This window comes from Dermacentor andersoni, chromosome 2, assembly GCF_023375885.2.
Source record: "Dermacentor andersoni chromosome 2, qqDerAnde1_hic_scaffold, whole genome shotgun sequence".
NCBI lineage: Eukaryota > Metazoa > Arthropoda > Arachnida > Ixodida > Ixodidae > Dermacentor > Dermacentor andersoni.
In genome coordinates, this window is record NC_092815.1 from 110561108 (window position 1) to 110579129 (window position 18022).

At 42.6% G+C, this 18022-nt stretch overlaps 1 protein-coding gene across 3 annotated transcripts in view; it reads left to right on the plus strand.

The window, feature by feature from the left end:
- The window catches only part of LOC126541228 (uncharacterized), a 39998-nt gene that overhangs the window by 12685 nt on the left and 9291 nt on the right, over positions 1-18022 (plus strand). For 2 of the 3 annotated variants that reach the window (XM_050187912.3, XM_050187913.3), the window contains exons 7-13: positions 952-1075; positions 3298-3401; positions 4797-4892; positions 9146-9286; positions 9764-9838; positions 11748-11852; positions 13069-16410. In XM_050187912.3, the coding sequence (XP_050043869.1) occupies positions 952-1075; positions 3298-3401; positions 4797-4892; positions 9146-9286; positions 9764-9838; positions 11748-11852; positions 13069-16410 (3987 nt within the window). The remainder of the gene's footprint in view (positions 1-951; positions 1076-3297; positions 3402-4796; positions 4893-9145; positions 9287-9763; positions 9839-11747; positions 11853-13068; positions 16411-18022) is intronic. The other variant, XM_050187914.3, reaches the window with a different exon arrangement.

The window sequence follows — 18022 nt, forward strand, 5'->3', positions numbered from 1 at the left end:
CATCTTTGAGCTCTGCTTGTGAACTCCACGCTTCGTGCATGACCGCAAAATGTGGTGGAGATGTTCTCAGCAGCGTATGCTATCTACGGAATGTGTTTTGACACCAAGCCTGAGAGGTGGTTCAGGACACTTTTAAAGGCATTGAGTCGCTGAATTGGAAACACTGCAATGCTTCGTTAGCAGAATGCTGCATCCTTTCCTTCATGTGCTGCTGCCACGAAATAACAAAGCACAGAGGCACCCTTACACAAATTGTGAAACATGAAAATGAGCTCTGATGCTGCAGTTTACTGCATAAGAAATGACTGATGGTGAGAAACTGTTACAGATAGCTTGCACTAATTCAAACTCTGTGTGGCCACAATTCTTTCTTTTTTTTTATCCATTGTTTATAAGTTCTTGAAACTGATTAAAAACTAGGTACAGGGTGTTAGGTAACAGATGTAAACATAAATCATACCTTTGCCCTTCCTTCTACAGAACTTCAAGTAAGATCAGCTGCATGAAAGATAGAAAACTGGCCCAGTTTTCTACAATGCTACAGTTTGTTACATTTCAACATGCTATGTTTTAGGTTCTGAAGGTGCTCACTCTGTTTTATATTTCATTCGTATATTATGTTTGTGCTTTCTGCCAAGCATGTGTGTAAAGCTAACAAAGGCCTTGGAAATCACGTTTGTGTTCATGCTCGTGATTGTCACATGTTCTCAAATGGTCAGCTGTATTGAAATATTTATTCAGCTTTGTGAAAGTTTTTATTCGGTTGATCTGGTTCGAGAGATTCAAAATGTCACATGTAGGCTGCATGTAGACCTACTATGCAACCATGATAGAGACAGAGAGAGAGCATTTGCAGGATTATAAATTTGAGGCTCCAGTTTCATCATGCTCTCGTGACATTTACAGCACCCTGCTTGGTCAAGTGATGCGCCCATACTGTGTGCCTTGCAGGAAAATGAAGCAGAGGCGCAGGCCAAGTGGCGCATGGAGCAGCAAGAGCTCGAGCAGCAGGCACGCCAGCTATCCGAGTCTCTTGATGCTGCCTCAGCCGAGCGAGACCAGCTTCAAAAACAGAGTGAGTAATTGTGAATGTGATTACAGCGTGACCAAGGCACACACGCAAATAGGCCTTTTTCCTTCCTTTTTTGTTTTGTCTTTTTTTCTTTCTTTCTTGTGCAACCATTGCATCGTTCACAGGTCACTGTTGTCAAAATGTGCACAATACACATATGCCAGTGATTCAAATCTGCGTCTGCCAGTAGGAGCACTTTCTGTGCGCAAGTAGCAGCAGTAACCAATCGCAATGCAAGTTCTTTTTTTTTCACTCGCTCCTTTTCCATTTAATTTTGCATAGCAAAGTACGGTACTGCAGCTGTCTGAACCTCCGATTTCTGTTTACATGACTGCATCAAGATGGTGGCGATGCATCAATGGATAGCTCCGTGATTCGTGGTGCGGTGGCACTTTCCAAAAACAATTTTTGTTGAAAACACGTTAGAAAAGTGAGATTTTCTCAGCTTCCACTTCACATTTTCTTTTCTAATATTTCCTCCCGTGATAAAGGCACACCTGTGGACTTCGGGGGGGGGGGGGATTTGCCATTCATTTCATTCTAATTGTGGAGTCGCCCCTCAAAAGAGGTAGGCGGTCAACCGGAGCAGTAGGTGGCATTCCCCCCTTCGTGGGGAGAATATTGCAAAGAAGTTGTTCTTGAGAAGATGGCGATGTCTGCTGTGAGAGCCTGGTGCTGTTTCACTTGTTCAGTTCAAAGCTGGAAGAATCTCTGAAGCCTACTGATTTTTTTAATGGTTGTAAGCAACTTAAGGCGTAAAAAATTTGCGATGTAATTTTGCTGGCAGCATGTATCTGTAATCAAACATCTTCGCAACCTCTATATTGAAGTAGGGCTAGTCAATAAGGCAATGATGCTGGTTAAGCATGTGCAGAGAACCCAGAAATCGCGTAATGAACCCTTGAGAGCTATATGTTGTGAAAACAGGGGCTAGCTAACCTGCGAACTTATTTGAAACCTGCCACATGAGACAACTACAGACCGCTGTCCGTGTTAGCATGTTTTTCCTTGCATTCAGTGATGATGAAATCACATTGTTACTTTCAAGCCTTTGGCCATGTATCTTGTGCACAAGCATTACTAATTTTAGGGTTATTTCAACCACTTCATAGATGTTCTAGTTCTTCCTTGTTTTAATGCGTTACAAATGAGCGCTCATGCGAAAGAAAACCCATCTGTCAGCTTTTGCACGGCAAGAGAGGGGAGAGGAATGGAGCGGAAAGGAGGGCGACGCAGGTGGTAGAGGAGGAGGCACCTGACGTCACGAGAGGAAGTGCGCGGCAGGGAGGGGAAAGGAGGAAGCAGGCCTCATACGATAGACCCAGACGAGCACCGCACCACCTTGCGTGGAGGTAATCAAGGAGGAGAGGAGGCACCACTCACAGTGCGCTGAAATGCAGCCATGCACTTCACTCCCGGTAGTCGCTTTGTTTGTGTTCTGTGTACTGTACAGTCAAATGGAACGATGGACTATGAGTGGTACGAGTGGCACCTTTCTACGAGTGGTACAAGCAATTCTGTACAAGATGTACAAGAGTGTTGATGAAAGAATGCCGAGGCTATGCGATGAAGACCTGCAGCCGAAATAGACAAGCAAAGGTAGCGCCATTTGGCAGGGGTAGCGAAGACAAGCTGTCAGCAGAGCGCAGTTTAAATGGACAAGGAACAGCAAGAGTGCTTGGCAAGAGCAGCTAAAGCAAGGCATCGGATGCTTACTGCGGAGTCTCAAGAACGACATCGTTTGACCGTTGATGTTTTGAATTGTCATTCCGCACGAAATGGCAACATGCAAAAGGGACAACATGCAAAAGGCCAAATGAATGCTAACACATTACTGTCACATGAATCCCATTGATTACCCTCAATTTTAACTGTACTTATCTGGGTATAAAAATGTGTTCTTTCAGCCCAAGAGAAGCTCATTTGACTGTAGTGTGTGTGGCACTTCTGGCTTTGGTGTGTGTGAGTGCTGAAATGATCTCAAGGTTACTATTTACTGCAGCCAACAAGCTTTGTCAATGAGCATTAGTTGTAATTTTTATAGCATGTGATTTGCACTTCCTTGGTGCAGTTTTTTGAAGCCCTTCTCTACACAACCACGTAGTGCATTATCCAGTCATTCTTTGTCGCCAATTGTCTCTGCTTGTAACTTGGCTTGGTTTAAATTACTTGTTGCTCTTATCAGTGAGTGCCAGTGACCGCTGCTGTTGGTGATTGCCATGCAGTGTCCGAGATCAAAACTCAGCACCAACAGCAGCTGGCTTTGCTGGAAAAAACGTTGGATGAAGAACGCTCCCGCACCAAGGTGGCTGATTTCCGACTCCTCAAGGTAGGCAGGTGAAGCTGTAAATGTGCTGATGTGCGATTTTGGGAAGGCTGTGTTGCAAAACAAGAAGTGGTGATTCTAGATGGCTCTTCTAGTTTGGCTTATTGGTGTTGAAATCAAGCCATCCATTAAATAAGCAGGCAAGCTGCATGCATGCAGAATCAGATAGTTTGTTAAACGGCTTATCTGGTTTATCTGGTTCATCACATTTTGAGGTCTAAAGGGTATCATTCTTTACTTCTGAAAAAAATTTACATGCAGATTTTCAGGCATTGTCGGACTACCAAAAGTTTTATAGAAAGCTTAATTTCCCTGCTACAAAACCTGACACCACACATTTCAGCCAGAACAGTATGACATTGCAGGTAGCTGGTTTTTTCGTGTGCTTAGGAGATGGCTGCCAGAAAAAAAGAAAAATATTGCACAACAGGGAGGCGATCGTGTAAGGATTCAGTTTTCGAACTGTTACAAGATAGCACTTCAAGTCTACAGGTTATCATGCACTGAAAGAAGGTGAATGAGCAGCAGAAAAATTCAGTGCAAGGTGTGAAATATGGACTAATTGAGGGACATTTATGATGTCAAATGCCACTTCATTTGTGAGAATTTCAAAAATGCATTGCAGATTTTCATTGGTAGTGCATAATATAGCAGTTTCGTTTCAAACATTTCTCTTCTTTTTTTGGTGGTTTAGGTATCTGTCTGTAACAAAACTGTCTAAAATGCCTGTAACAGCACCAACTTTGCCATGTCAGATAACAAGACACACTGAAACATACCTGAATGGAACAGCAAAAGTGTCATTAAAGAATTATTTCCTCTAGAGATTATTTAGCAGTATAAGTGGCTGATGTGTTGAGCTTTGAACTTTTTGGTTCATGACACTGAAACTTATTAAATGCATGCTATAAAAGGCTGGAATTTCATAGCATAAAAATACATTAGGCAACCAGCGCTTGTTCTGTGGCGCATGTTTCTTTCTCAGTTATCTTAGTTATTGAGGGTCATCCAGAAAGTAAGTTACAAATTATTTTTAAATTGGGTCACAACCATCAAGTGGCGTGCCGTTTTAAGTCACCGCCAGCAGATTACCACGAAACCATTCTACAAAACTTGGTGGTGTGCTACCACAAGTTCCTGACAAGGATGGTTTACATCTGAATAAACATACTTTGCATGACTCTATCTGACAATATCTGAACATTATTATTTCTGGTGTTTGTGCCTCATTTAAAAACTAATTGGAACTTACTTTCTATAAGCCACTCATAGTTTTACTGTTGCAGCCTATATTTTCATTGACAGGGAGGCTCTTTATAAAAATCATGGTGGTTGGTGCGCAAGTTGCGCGGGCTGATAATGCTGCCAATGTGGATTGACCTTTTCTCTACTCTGCAGCAAGAGTGCGACAAGAAGATAGCAGCGGCCGAGCACAACTGGGTGCAGAAGCTGGAAGCATCCGAGAAAGAATACCACATGCGGATTTCTGAAAAGGTGCGTTTTAGAAAAGGAGCATGAAAAATTTTTGGACTTGATATTAGATGGCAGGTAGTCCTTGCGCAACAAAAGCTAGGCAATTAAATAAACACGATGCTGATGCGCAGTGCTTTCCTGTCTTTGGTTTTTGCACTCTTACTGTACTTGTGTCCCCTCAACTGGCTTGCTTTCAAAAATTTGCTCATAGCTTTTGTTTTCCGATCATCTTGGTTGTGAGAGTAGTGAATAACGGATGATGTCATTGCAGTTTAATCGCCTGTGTAGCTGTATTCTAGTGCAAATGTTTCTTTTGTGCAGATTAGTGCACTTAAGCAAGAGCACCATCATTTTTCTATTTGATACAGATACACTCCAATTACAGCTAAACTTGATACAGTCGCCTACCGATAATTCGGACACCGATGATTCAGTCACGCTTGATTATTCAGACAGCTCCTTGGCGCTGTCACTGGCCCCATAAACTTAACATATAAAGACGACCGAAATTTCGGGCACCTTACAGGACATCGTGCAATTCTTCAGACTCCGACTGCATGGCTGTTTGCTAATTTGGCCACCAAGTCAAATAGAAATAATTTCATTTAGGTACATTGCTGGCATGGTCACCAGCCATGTCACCGGCGTCTCCTCCAAACCTAAACTAGCGAAGCCTAGCCATTCTAGTAGTTGCCGGCCATGCAAAAACCCTGGGACAAGCCAAGCCTAGCCACTAAGTTGTAAAGGCTGTGTCTGCAACCTGCACAATTTGTTGTGCAAGTTACATCCAACATTAAACCTGCAAAATGTTGTTTATTGTAGTGCTAAAAATGCGGAACTAAAAGCAAAACATTGGTAATTAATAGCCAGCTGATTTCGTTGATCATGCAGTTGCATGCACAGAGCTTTGTCCCTTTGCATGCACAAAAGCATGCATTCCCATTGAAAGCAATTGAAAGATTGAACTAGCATACCGCAAATAAGGGTTTACAGTTATTGCACTGCTCCTAGAATAAGTTTTGGATATAAGCAGCCGACCGATTTTTCATAGCTGCTCACACTTACCCGCAACACCACTACCTGTTCTATAAAACCACATTGGCTTTTGTGATAAAAGCATATTATAGGTGTTCAGCTAAATCAGCGCATAACGGCGGCAGAAATTTCCAAGGTTGTACTAGATCTTGCTCGATTTTTAATTCACAATGTTAGTTAGCTAGTTAATTCGGGTTTAATGGCGCAAAAGCGACTAAGGCCATGCTGCGCCAGTCACAGGACAGTATAAGATCCAATGTTAAGGAATTCACAATGTGCCAAACGGAAAATGTGGCACCCGTGAACAAAATTGTCGTAGTTCAGGTGGTCGCCTCCCTTCAATGCGATAAATAAAGTGAAGCTTTTAGAGACATCTGACTGGTTTGGATGCTGCATTTATCAGGGTGTTAAGAGCGATTCAGTTCAGTGAACATTGCACTTGGTGTCATACCACTCTGGGTGTCACCCAAAGGTATGTTGGTGAGCTGTGGCACTGGAATGGACATGAAGGCTTGGCTTACACTGACCACCACATTATGTTGGACACATTTGTTTTGTTTTTTCCAGCTTTTCGTATGACATACAGTTGCTGTGAAAAAATGAGTTCTTAGGCACAATACCAAATCACAAAAGTAATTGCAGACTCTCAAAGTTAACAAAATTGGTTTCTTCGCTTTATTTTGAAATTTGTTTTTTCGGGCTGCCAGATTATTCAGGCATTTTTTTTATAGCAACTTCCTTGTAAAAATGAAAAAAAAAAAATAACGAATTAAGTGGCAACTGGTTTCCCGAAAAAAGGGCAGATTTTGATCTAGTGAAATTTCAATATAACGAAGTGAAGTGCTGATTTTACTGACTTCATTATACAGAGGTTCAACTGTAGTACATATGTGCTCTGCCAGCTGGGAAGCTGAAATGTAACATTGAACAGCTAAACATTTAGTTATTATGATGGAAAGTGATTTAAGGGGCCCTGAAGCGATTTTATACCCACCAAATTCAGAATCACAACACATTTTCTGTGTTATCCTAAGGTGAATGCAAAAAGAATTACGATAATTGGCGCGGTCAAACAAAATTTATTAAACTTACAAATTCATAATAAACGCAGACAAACGAAATAGGCATACACTTCTGCATTTTGCTTGCTCAGCGAAGAGTTATGCTGCTTTCAATCAAAATTCAGCTTACTTGCTGTGGTACCGGACGTTTTCTTCCCATTGTGGTCTTCCCTTCATGGCCTCATTTGATCTGGTGGCACCATCTAGTTAAGGCACCTGCAAGCGCACCTTCTCGTACACAGTAAATTCTATCACTGCCCATCGGATGTTTGTCAAAAATATGCAGTATTAACTTTGCACACTTTTCATACGTATCTGTTAGGCGCACACACTTATTTTTGCATTATATTTAAAGTGTGAAACATTGGTTAGCGCATGTAGTGTCAGTTTCAAACAAATTTGTATTGCACAAGTATGCATCCTCTTCTTAGCTCTTCTTAGTTTTTATTTTTCAAGTCATCGTTCTGTGTACAACCAAATGCATTTATAACGAAGTACTTTGGTCCTCCAGAATCCTACGTTACACTGGTCACTTCATAGTAAAGGTTGCGCACTGTACTGCTCGGAATAGAGCAGGCCAAACACGTTTGACAAAAGAAAACCTTTATTTAACATGAATTCAAGAGATACTTATTTAAATAAGTCCCTATTTTGTTGTGCACACTTCGTCTGGCAATATGTACGACTGCCGCCGACCTCATTGCACCAAGGCTCAGGACATGCTCCGCGGCGAAATGCGGGAGTGACTCCAGGTAAATCTGCAGATCGCCAGATGCAGCTATTTCCTTCCTTGCCATCAGAATTCCTTGTCCTGGCTCTTCATCACTTTTGCCTTTGTTGAAACTTGCATTTTTTCCTCCCTATAGAACACTTTTGGAGACTTCGTCATCCGTCACTTACAATAATATCATCGCATCTTCAACTGGTATTCTTCTGCCGCTGTACAATCTCTTGTGTTATACAACAAGCAGAGTATAAGTTCAGCAATTCCTGAAGCAGTACAGCAGGACTGCAACACTCACTGACATCGGCATACTCATCAAGTGCCTCACTAGCGCTGCCATTAGCGCTAGCACAGAGCACAGCTAAGCGGTGTCTGCAGAGAGCAAGGTGGCCCCGCTACGAGGTGTTCGTTGTAAAGTAACAAATCAGCTGTCAGGGTGACTAAATTTCTTCACTCTTCAGGCACATTCATTCTAGTGGTCTTTGTTGTGGAGATGATAACAATACTAATGAAATATAGGAATTTGGCCAGATCATAATTAATCCTTTGTTATACTGGTCATTTAGTTGTATAGGCATTTTACTACAGCATAAACACGTACAATGTACAGTTAAACATTGATATAACAAACTTCAATATAACTAAATTCTCAATCTAATGAAATATTTATCTTTTTATAACTTCTTGTCCATAGAACATCATGTATATTGAACCTTAACATAATGAAGTGTGTTTATAGACATGATTTCTACGAAAAGAAATGTCACTGCCACTGCAAAGGAATTCTAAGACAGTAAATGGAAACTTTTGCGGACGCAGATGATCAAATGGTTGATTTACAAGCGGCTGCTTGCGCACACACTTCTGAAATTGCACGCTGCACGTAAAGTCCAAGTTCAGTAAAATCCTATCGTGCCCCACGTGCTGTACGCTTTATGTGCAAGTGAAAGCGCGCAAGGCTGAGCTGAGGAGGATGGTGGATTGACGAGTGCTGTCATTCTGTGCAAGCAAGGGGAAAGGGGAGCGAGCTCGCAATAACACGATCAAGAGCATGCGAGGATGGTGAGGGGGGATTTTGATGGGGAGGAGGGCGGAGTGGACGGGTGTGGGGGAAAAGTTTGCCCTCGTCTCCTTTTCTAGTGCATGACTCTCAGCATAGCTGGGTGCATATGCAGCCCGCATGCTGTTTTAGAGGTAATCTGACACATGTGCAATGACTTGGTGAGCGCGGCTCATCCAGGTGAGCTGCACAAGGACACCAAGATATCCTTGTGGGTTGGTATTATGTCTTAAAGGTAACGAAAGCAATGTTAAACCATTAATAATAGTAACATGAAAGTACTTATAAGTATGCATAATTGTGTTGCGGCAGTAGAAGAAATCTAGTTTGTCAGTGAATGTGAGCGGATAGCAGTATCTTGATATGTCCACATGCCGTTGATCCTTTTGTGTAGGAAAATGAGCTGCGACGAGTGGCTAAGAAGCTATCGGAGCTAAAGTCCATAACTGAGGAGTCGGAAGAACAGGAGGGCACGGAGGATGCTGGAACTGGACAGGGGGATGGCCTTCTGAGAGACATCGAATCTTACCAGCTGGTGAGCTTAATTAATAAAATAAAGGGAGCGCTCACACATTTATCTCCATCCTTTTGAATACGATATACCTCTATTATTTGCCTTTCCCTATTAACTTTGTCTTTTCAAACTTGGGAGTGTGTGCGCACTTGTTATAATTTCCCGCTACATTACTTCCATATCCATTCTTTACATTACTGCAGTGCTGACGAGCTTTGTCATTTTGTCCAGTATAGGTTTTACCACAGCTCAGTGGTATCTGATAGATAACTTTGCGTGCGCGGTCAGTGGAACAAGTTTTACTATTGGTGGTGCACAGGGGGGGCCTTTCGAGCGTTTTCATATGATTGAGTGCTTCGATGGGGCACTGAAAAGTAAATTAACATTATGTCTATTGGAAACTTTCTTTCTAAACTATTGGAAAGAAAGTTTCCAATAGTTGTCAGAGTGGTTCCCATTCTTAATTGGCAGCGAGATTACTACTAAACCTTTCCTCAGGTGAAGCACAACCTGGAGCAAAGCGTGCAGCAGCTGAAGGCCGAGCTCACCACTGAGCAAGAACGGGCAGCACAGGTCAGGCACCGCTGTTTCTCTGGTTTTGATCGACGCATTTCTTTCTTTCCCTTTTCTTTTTTTTTTTCTCTTTTTGTTTCCACCTTAGCATGCATAAAAAGTGTCTTGAAATGTGTTGAATGTTGGAAACTACATTTCCTGTGCTCCCTTTCTAAATTTAATGTGCCACCTGTTTCTCAAAAGTGCAGCCCACTGTTACCATGATTGGAGTAAAATTGAAATCTTTCAGTGGTGTGGCAGTTTCAGGCGTGGCTTTCTCGGGTGCTTTGGACAGATAAGGAGTTTTATAGACGTATTATGGACCTATGTACTTTTAAGGTTGAAAGTGTAGCGACATGGGAATGCTTAGTGTGAACTCCTGTCACGACTGCAGTAGGTAGCTGTTTTCCTTTCTTATGACACAGACAATGCATGCTTCCTTCTGTGGGCTTTTACCTCTTTAATGCTGGAAATTTTGTGTTCTCGCCTAGTTTTTCATACACGTAGCTATTCATATGCAAGAACTGATGTAAAACCATATGTTGCCTCGTCATGACAATGAATGGTGAAGTGATAAAGGCACGAAGCAGTTACCAATCATTCTTCTGACAGCACTATGAGAGTAGTTCTTATAGAGAGCTTCGTTTATCCTGTCTTCATTCCTAGCCTAATGAGAATGGAACATTGTGTTTGCCCCTACGTTTTCATTTTGCCGCACAGTGTGTCACATTTGCAAAAATGCACAAATGTGTTGTTTCTTGACCAACATTGCATTAATGTTTGGATAGCAGTTAAGTTAATGGCAACGTTTTAATCATTGCAGACATAATAACTGTCAATAGGGAAATTCAAAATATCAATAAAATAGCTAAAGCCACAGATCAAGCCTATAAGCACGTACACAAAAAAATGTGTGGTTACCTTTTATATTCATGTAAGGGCCGCACCGCCACTTTGGAGGGCAAAATTTTTGGAAAACATTCAAGACGTCCTGCCGGAAAGCGAAGTTTGTTCCGTTGCCGCTAGATAATGCTAGCTGCTTTTCCGTCGATGCCGCTCAAACCGCTGGTGCCGCACCATTATTTCTTTGTGTGGCGCGTCGTGTCGACTGTGTTGGCAGTGTTTCCAATCAGATTGGTGGCATTTCGCCTCTAAAGAAGGGAGCCCTGTTTGGGTCAGTGCTGGCCAGGGACAATAAGTCAGCATCTGAGGTCATTTACTCTATTACCCTCTGCTACAGTTGCGGAAACAGTACGAACCTTTAGCAGGCTGGCATCGGCCTGATTTGTGTAAAGGCCGCACTGAGCCATGATTCCAGAAAAAAAAAGTGCAGCCTTTACACGAGTATATACGGTATGATTCTTTCCACAAAACACCAGATAAATTTGGTCGCAAATGGAAAGCTACAGGAAATTGTGTAACAGGCTGATCAGCAGTGGTCAAGGCTAGTTGTAGTTCAAGTTCAGTTGTCTCCAGTTGGCTGTCAGTTCAACACATAAAATTTTTAACAAACATTTGCTGTGACAGCCTTATTTTGCATACCTTCATGCTCTCTCTATGTCTTTTCTAGCTTCACGTTTAGCCAGAGAAACCACATTGTTTTCCTGCTGTTTTGCACAAAAAGGAGAAAACTTAGAATGAACTGAAATTGCCGTTTGATTTCTGTAGTGTTGAAATTCTTAACATAGAAGGCCGATTGAAATTTTAAGGCTCCTTTAATTGAATCGTAGATCATGAATTAGTCTGAGTTTTAAATCCAAGCAAAATAGAAGTACACTGGAAAACTGGAGCTTTAAGTAATCTACAGTGGCTGAACAAGGACATTCCTTGTTCACTTCTAAGTTTGAAAGTATCACTAGCCAACTCTGTTTTTCCGTACTGTGGCAAAGGCCAGTAGGAGGCAGCACCAAACACTATTGGACTTTTGCAGGTTCAGTTGCAGCTTAATGAAGAAGTGGTCAGACTGCAGGCAGAGCTGAAAAGACAAACAAGCACATTCCATGACCTGCAGGCACAGCTTGACCAGGCCCTGCAGGTGAGTATCCACAAACAGTGCATGCTCCCTGGTCAGTTTATCACAACTTGTGACAAATTTAACAAACCACATTTACTTGTCTAGTCCAAGGCATGCCCTTTTGTAATGCTCTCACCCCTTTTTGGGGGGTTTGGAAATTCGGGAGAAAAGTTAGGCCAGTGTGCGCAAGTATCAACATGTTACTACACGAGCAGCCACAGTGACCAATGAAGCCAGTGAACAGTATTGTTGAAGAAAGCACTCCCCTAATGTTTCATCAGTGGGTGCCTATGCTGTGTAGCAGTCAGCCGCCGTGGTTGCTTAATGGCTATGGTGTTAGACTGCTAAGCACAAGGTCGCGGGATTGAATCCCAGCCACGGTGGCAGCATTGCGATGGGGACGAAATGCGAAAACACCTGTGTACTTAGATTTACGCCATGTTAAAGCACCCCAGGTGGTCGAAATTTCCGGAGTCCTCCACTACGGCGTGCCTCATAATCAGAAAGGGGTTTTGGCATGTAAAACCCCATAATGTTTTTTTTTTTGTAGCAGTCGTGGGTGCAGCACACAGTGTCAGAAGGTAGCTTTAAGCCTCACTTCTGGAAGACCTGCATACTGCAAAAATTTACGAAGGAAGTGTGGGTCTATTATGCGATCAAATATAGTAAAACTTATTTTTCTTACACTTAACACTCCTGAATGTGCTACTGAGACATTTCTTTCTATATTATGAGATACAATGAAGTTGCAATGCAGTGCAGTGAATGTAACGATTCCGCTGGCATGCAATTAGTCTAACTGACAAGATTCTATGCTGTGTGACAGAGTCATATTAAAAAAATCTGAGTCATTCATTTTTGCTGAAAATGTCGACAAGCTTGGATAAAAGCTGCAATCTATTGGCTGTATTCTTATGTTTCTTGTGCACATGCTTGCTTGTTTGCATGGTGCACGTGCAACATGAGCACATGATATGTGTGTGTGTTGGTAACAACATAATGACATAGTCATCTTAGCATCACAAACTGCTTTTAGCATTCTCGTGAACAAAAGATAAAAGTTCATTAAACACAGTGAAACTCTTGAAAGATAGCAGCTTAGATAGGATGTAGCATTAGCATTAACAATGTACCATTGATCCAAGGTTTTCCTGTATTGTATTGTTAGCAGTGCCACATACACTTCTATAAAAAAAAAACACTGTCATTCAGGTCTTTGATGTTTGTTTTCTTACAGGATAAAATGGTCATCAGTGAGGAACTGAAAAGACTCATGGACAGTCATACTGAAGAAGGCAGGAATAACTTATCCCAGCTTGAAGAAAGTAGACAAAGAGAGCATCAGCTGATGCAAGAACTGCAGTCATTGAAGTCGCAAGCAGAGCAAGACCAAAGAGCTCATAAAGAGCAATGCGATACGTTAGAAAAGGAAATTGAAAGTATTAGACAGCTGGCAGAAGGGAGGCAGTCTGAAGTTATCAGGCTGACCTCTGAAACCCAAGACATTCACAAAGAGCTGCAGTCAAGTTTGTCGCAGCTTGAGGAGAGCCGGCAAAGAGAATTGCAGCTGACCCAAGAAGTTCAGTTATTGAAGTCGCAGAATGAGCAGGAGCTGAGTGCGTACGTGGAACGATGCAAACTGTTAGAAAAAGGCGCTGAGGAGAGCAGGTTGATTGCCGAAGAGAAGCAGTCTGAAGTTGCTAGATTAAGGTTCGAGGCCGAAAACCTTCGTAAGGAACTGCAAGAAACTTTGGCCCATCTGGAAGAAACCAGAAAGAAAGAGTCGCAGCTTGTAGATGAGCTGACATTGTTGAAATCACAAACAGAGCAAGGCCAAGTCGCACTTGTGGAACGATGTAAAGCGTTGGAGAGCGATATTGAAGAAAGCAAAAGGTTAGAGCAAGAAAGACAATCTGAGATATCCAGGTTAAGTTCTGAAGCCGAAGACATTCGTGAAGAGCTGAGAACGAAGTTATCCCTGCTTGAGGAAAGCAAACAGAAAGAATGTCAGCTGACGCTAGAGGTGCAATATTTGAGATCACAGGTTGATGACCAAAGTGCATTCCTGGACCAGTGCGCAGGCTTAAGGAAGGATGCAGAAAGTCACAGGTTACTTGCAGAAGAGCGGCTTTCTGAGTTGGGCAGGCTCACATCTGAGGCTGAAGAGCTGCGCAAGGAGCTGCAGACAAATGTGTTAGAGCTCAAGGAAGCTAAGCAAAGGGAACACCAGATGACAGAGGAGATTAAATCTTTGAAATCACAAATGGAACAGAAGCAGAGCATACTTGAACAACAGGTTAAGAGCCTCGAGGAGAATAGTGAGGCAACAAGAAAACTGGCTGAAGAAAGGCAGTTGGAGATGGCCAGACTGACCTCTGAAGTTGAAAGCCTTCAGAAGGAATTGAATACGCACTTAGTTCATTTAGACCAAAGCAGACTGAAGGAATCACAACTGATGCAAGAACTGCAGTTGTCGAAATCACAGACAGAGCAAGACCATAGTACACTCCTCGAGCGATGCACAGCTCTGGAAAAAGAGGTTGACGAAACCAGGCAACTTGCGGAGGACAAGCAATCCGAGGTAATGAAAATGGCCTCTGATGTTGAGAGCCTTAAGAAGGAACTTGAAATGAACGTGGCGCAGCTGAAGAAAATGGGAGAAAGGGAATCGCAGCTAGTGCAAGAAATGGAGCTGTTTAGATCACAAGCGAAGAAAGACCAAAGCGTGCTCGTCGAGCGATGCAGTTCTCTAGAGAAGGAAATAGATGAAACCAGGCAACTGGCTGAAGAAAAGCAATCTGAGGCAGCCGAGGTGACTTCGGAGGTTGAAGCACTTCATAAGAAACTGCAGATGAGCTTAGCCCAGCTAGAGGAGAGTAAACAAAAGGAAGCACAGCTGGTGAAAGAGCTGCAGTCGTCTAAGTCGCAGACAGAGCTAAACCAAAGTACGCTCCTTGAGCAATGCAGAGCACTCGAGGAGGAGATTGACAAAATCAGGCAAGTGGCAGAGGAGAGGCAGTCTGAGGTGGCCAAACTGACTAGTGAGGTAGGTAGCCTTTGCAAAGAACTGCAGACAAGCTCATTCCAACTTGAGGAAAGTAAGCAAACAGAATCGCAGTTAATGCAGGAGGTGAATCTGCTAAAATCACAAATGGAACAAGAGCATAGCACACTTCTCGAACGTTGCCAGAACCTAGAAAAAGAGCTTGAAGAAACCAGGCAGCTTTCAGACGATAGGAACTCTGCAATGGCTGCTCTGGCTTCAGAAGCTGATGACCTTCGCAAGGAAATGCAGGCCAACTCATCAGAGCTTGAGGAGACCAGGCAAAGGGAGTCCCAGCTTGTACAGGAGGTGCAGTTGCTTAAATCACAAGCAGAACAAGACCAAAGTGCCATTCTAGAGAGGTGCAAAGATCTAGAAAAGAATGTTGAGGAAGCCACGCTATTATCAGACCAGAGGCAATCCGAAATTACCAGGCTGAGAACTGAGGCTAAGGTCCTGCAGAGAGATCTCCAAACTAGCATAACTACACTTGAGGAAAGCAAAAAGAGGGAATCCCAGTTAATGCAAGAGGTGAAGAGTTTGAAGTCACAAATGGAAGAAGAGCAGTTTGTTACTCTAGAGCGGTGCAGAGAACTGGAGAAAGATGTTGAAAGATTTAAGCTACTTTCTGAAGATGGGAATTCAGAGGTCGCTAAGCTGAGCTCTGAGTTGGAGGACCTGCGCAGAAAATTGCAAGAAAGTTCATCTCAGTTGGAGGAAAGCAAGGAAAGAGAGTTGCAGTTTGCCGAAGAACTAAACTCACTAAAATCGCAAACGGAACAAGGCCAAAGTGCACTGCTAGATGCACGGAAGGCTTTGGAACATGAGGTAACGGAAGTCAAGGTTCTGCTGGAAGAGAAGCAGGCCGAAGTTTCCAGGCTCAATGCTGAAGCTGAGGACCTTCGAAGAGAGCTGCAAATGAGTTCATTGCATGTCAATGAAAGCCGACAAAGGGAATCGCAACTGGTGGATGAGGTGCAGCAACTGAAACTGCACATAGAACAAGAGCAAAGTGCGCTTTCACATCGATGCAGTGTTCTTCAGAAGGATATTGAAGAAGCAAAGTTACTTGTGGAAGACAGGCAGTCAGAAGTTGTAAGACTGACTTCCGAATCTGAGAACCTGCGCAAGGAACTGCAAGTGAGCGTATCGCAGCTGGAAGAAAGCAGACAGAGAGAGTGTCAGTTGACGCAAGAACTGGAGTCGCTGAAGTTGAAAGCTGAACAAGAGCGGGATGTGCTGCTGGAGTGCTTTAAAGGTCTCGAAAATGACATCGAAGGAGTGAGGTCATCTGAAAAACAAGATTCTGATGTGTTAGGGCTCTGTGGTGAAGATGAGGGCTTTGGTGAAAGACTACAACTTGTCTTGGGAGGAGAGCACCTCGTAAAAGATGCATTAAACGCGGGAGAGTTAGAAGTTGTCTCCACAAGGCAGGAATTGCTTCAGACACAAGCATGCCCCAGGAATGACAGCGAAGAACGGCGTTCAAGTTTTGTTGCACAGCTGAAAGAGAAGCTCACTACACTTCTTCAAGAGGTATTGTTCATAAATATGTTTCATATACCATAACAAGCAACAAGCCTTTAAAAAAATGGTTAAATATTTTTAATTGTCATTGGCAACCACATGAGCAACAAGCATTCCACAAACCAGCAATACATGGCAGAACAGGACAGAAACTAAGCCACAAATGCCTCTCTAGTAAAATTATTAGTGACACTAATTATCATACAAATCTGATTATTATCGGATTTGTTAACTGCAGCTTCATTAAAGCTAGCTATTACTTGGGCACCTTTCAGGCACTGCATTATTTAACAAATCTTGTAGTGCATTATGCAGGCAGTACTTTGCCTATTTGCTGTAAGATTGAGCTACAGGTGACAGCTACATCACCATGTTGGCGTGGATAGGCGGTCAGTGGCACGCATTGAAATGTAGACAGCAGTGCCTTGCTGTGAACTATTTGGACCAATTTTATGGTAATGAAATGCGCTGACCACAGTGAACTGATTACACATCGCCCTCAAGTGCCACATTACTGCATAAAATGTGCTGGAAGTTCCTTTTTACTTGAAAAGAAGTGCAGACTGCCATTTAACGGGTAACTGGCACTCAGCCAAACAATGTGTGTTTTGGCACTTCCTTGGAGCTGTTTGTGCATGCTTTGCTGGCATTCCACCTCCTCTGCTATAAGTGTTGTGCAACCTAATTATTACCGCATGTCTGCAAAACTTGCACTGTTTATAAAAAATTCTGCATCTCCGTACAGCGAAGTTAAAGTTGCAAAGTGATATGCACGTTACATCAATTTTAGACATACTACATCTTCATTTCTTTACTGTTATCATTTTTTTCCATAGCGAAACAAAAGCAGTTGATTAGTTCAATTAAACAAGCTATACCACTGTGAGTGACAGCACACTAACAGGATCGCCAGGCTGCTTCAGACAAGAATATATTTATTGCAGTAGCACTAAAGACACGTTATTTATGCACAAAGCTGTCTTTGCATGGTTACATGCAAACTGTAATTACTTGAGAGGCCGAAATCATTAGGATTTCTTATTTCAGCTAATAATGGTTGCTGTTTTTTGTCCAGCTATAAACTCCGCATTGAACAGCGAAAGGAAATATTAGTAACTGCCTTTCAACTCAGTGTTATGACATCCTGCATTTGGAGGTGGTTGCCACACAGGATCCTCACTAATACGCTATTTTGGCTTTTCTTTTGTTGCAGGGAGTCAAAACAAAATCCCGTGATTTGCTTACGAGGCAGAAAAACTCGCCCTTGTGGCATCAGAACCACACATTAAAAGAACATCTCAGGCAGCCGCTTAACCACTAAACAAGAGTTATGTAATCAGCAATTATAATGATTCAGTTATCAAATGTAATGTGCATGACACATTAATTTGTGCTTGTTAACAATTCTTCATTCTACTGCCGAGTGATATCCACGCCACCTCTTTGATGTCGCTTGTTGTTACAGAGATTGCAGAGTGATCAACACATTGCGACAGGTTGTTAAAGTGCGGCATCCACATATCTTAAAACGAGGGAAAATGCTCTCTGTGGTTTACTCGTAACACAAAGTAGCAATAAAATTGGTATGATTGGTTATAGATGACAACGCAAGGCTAAATGC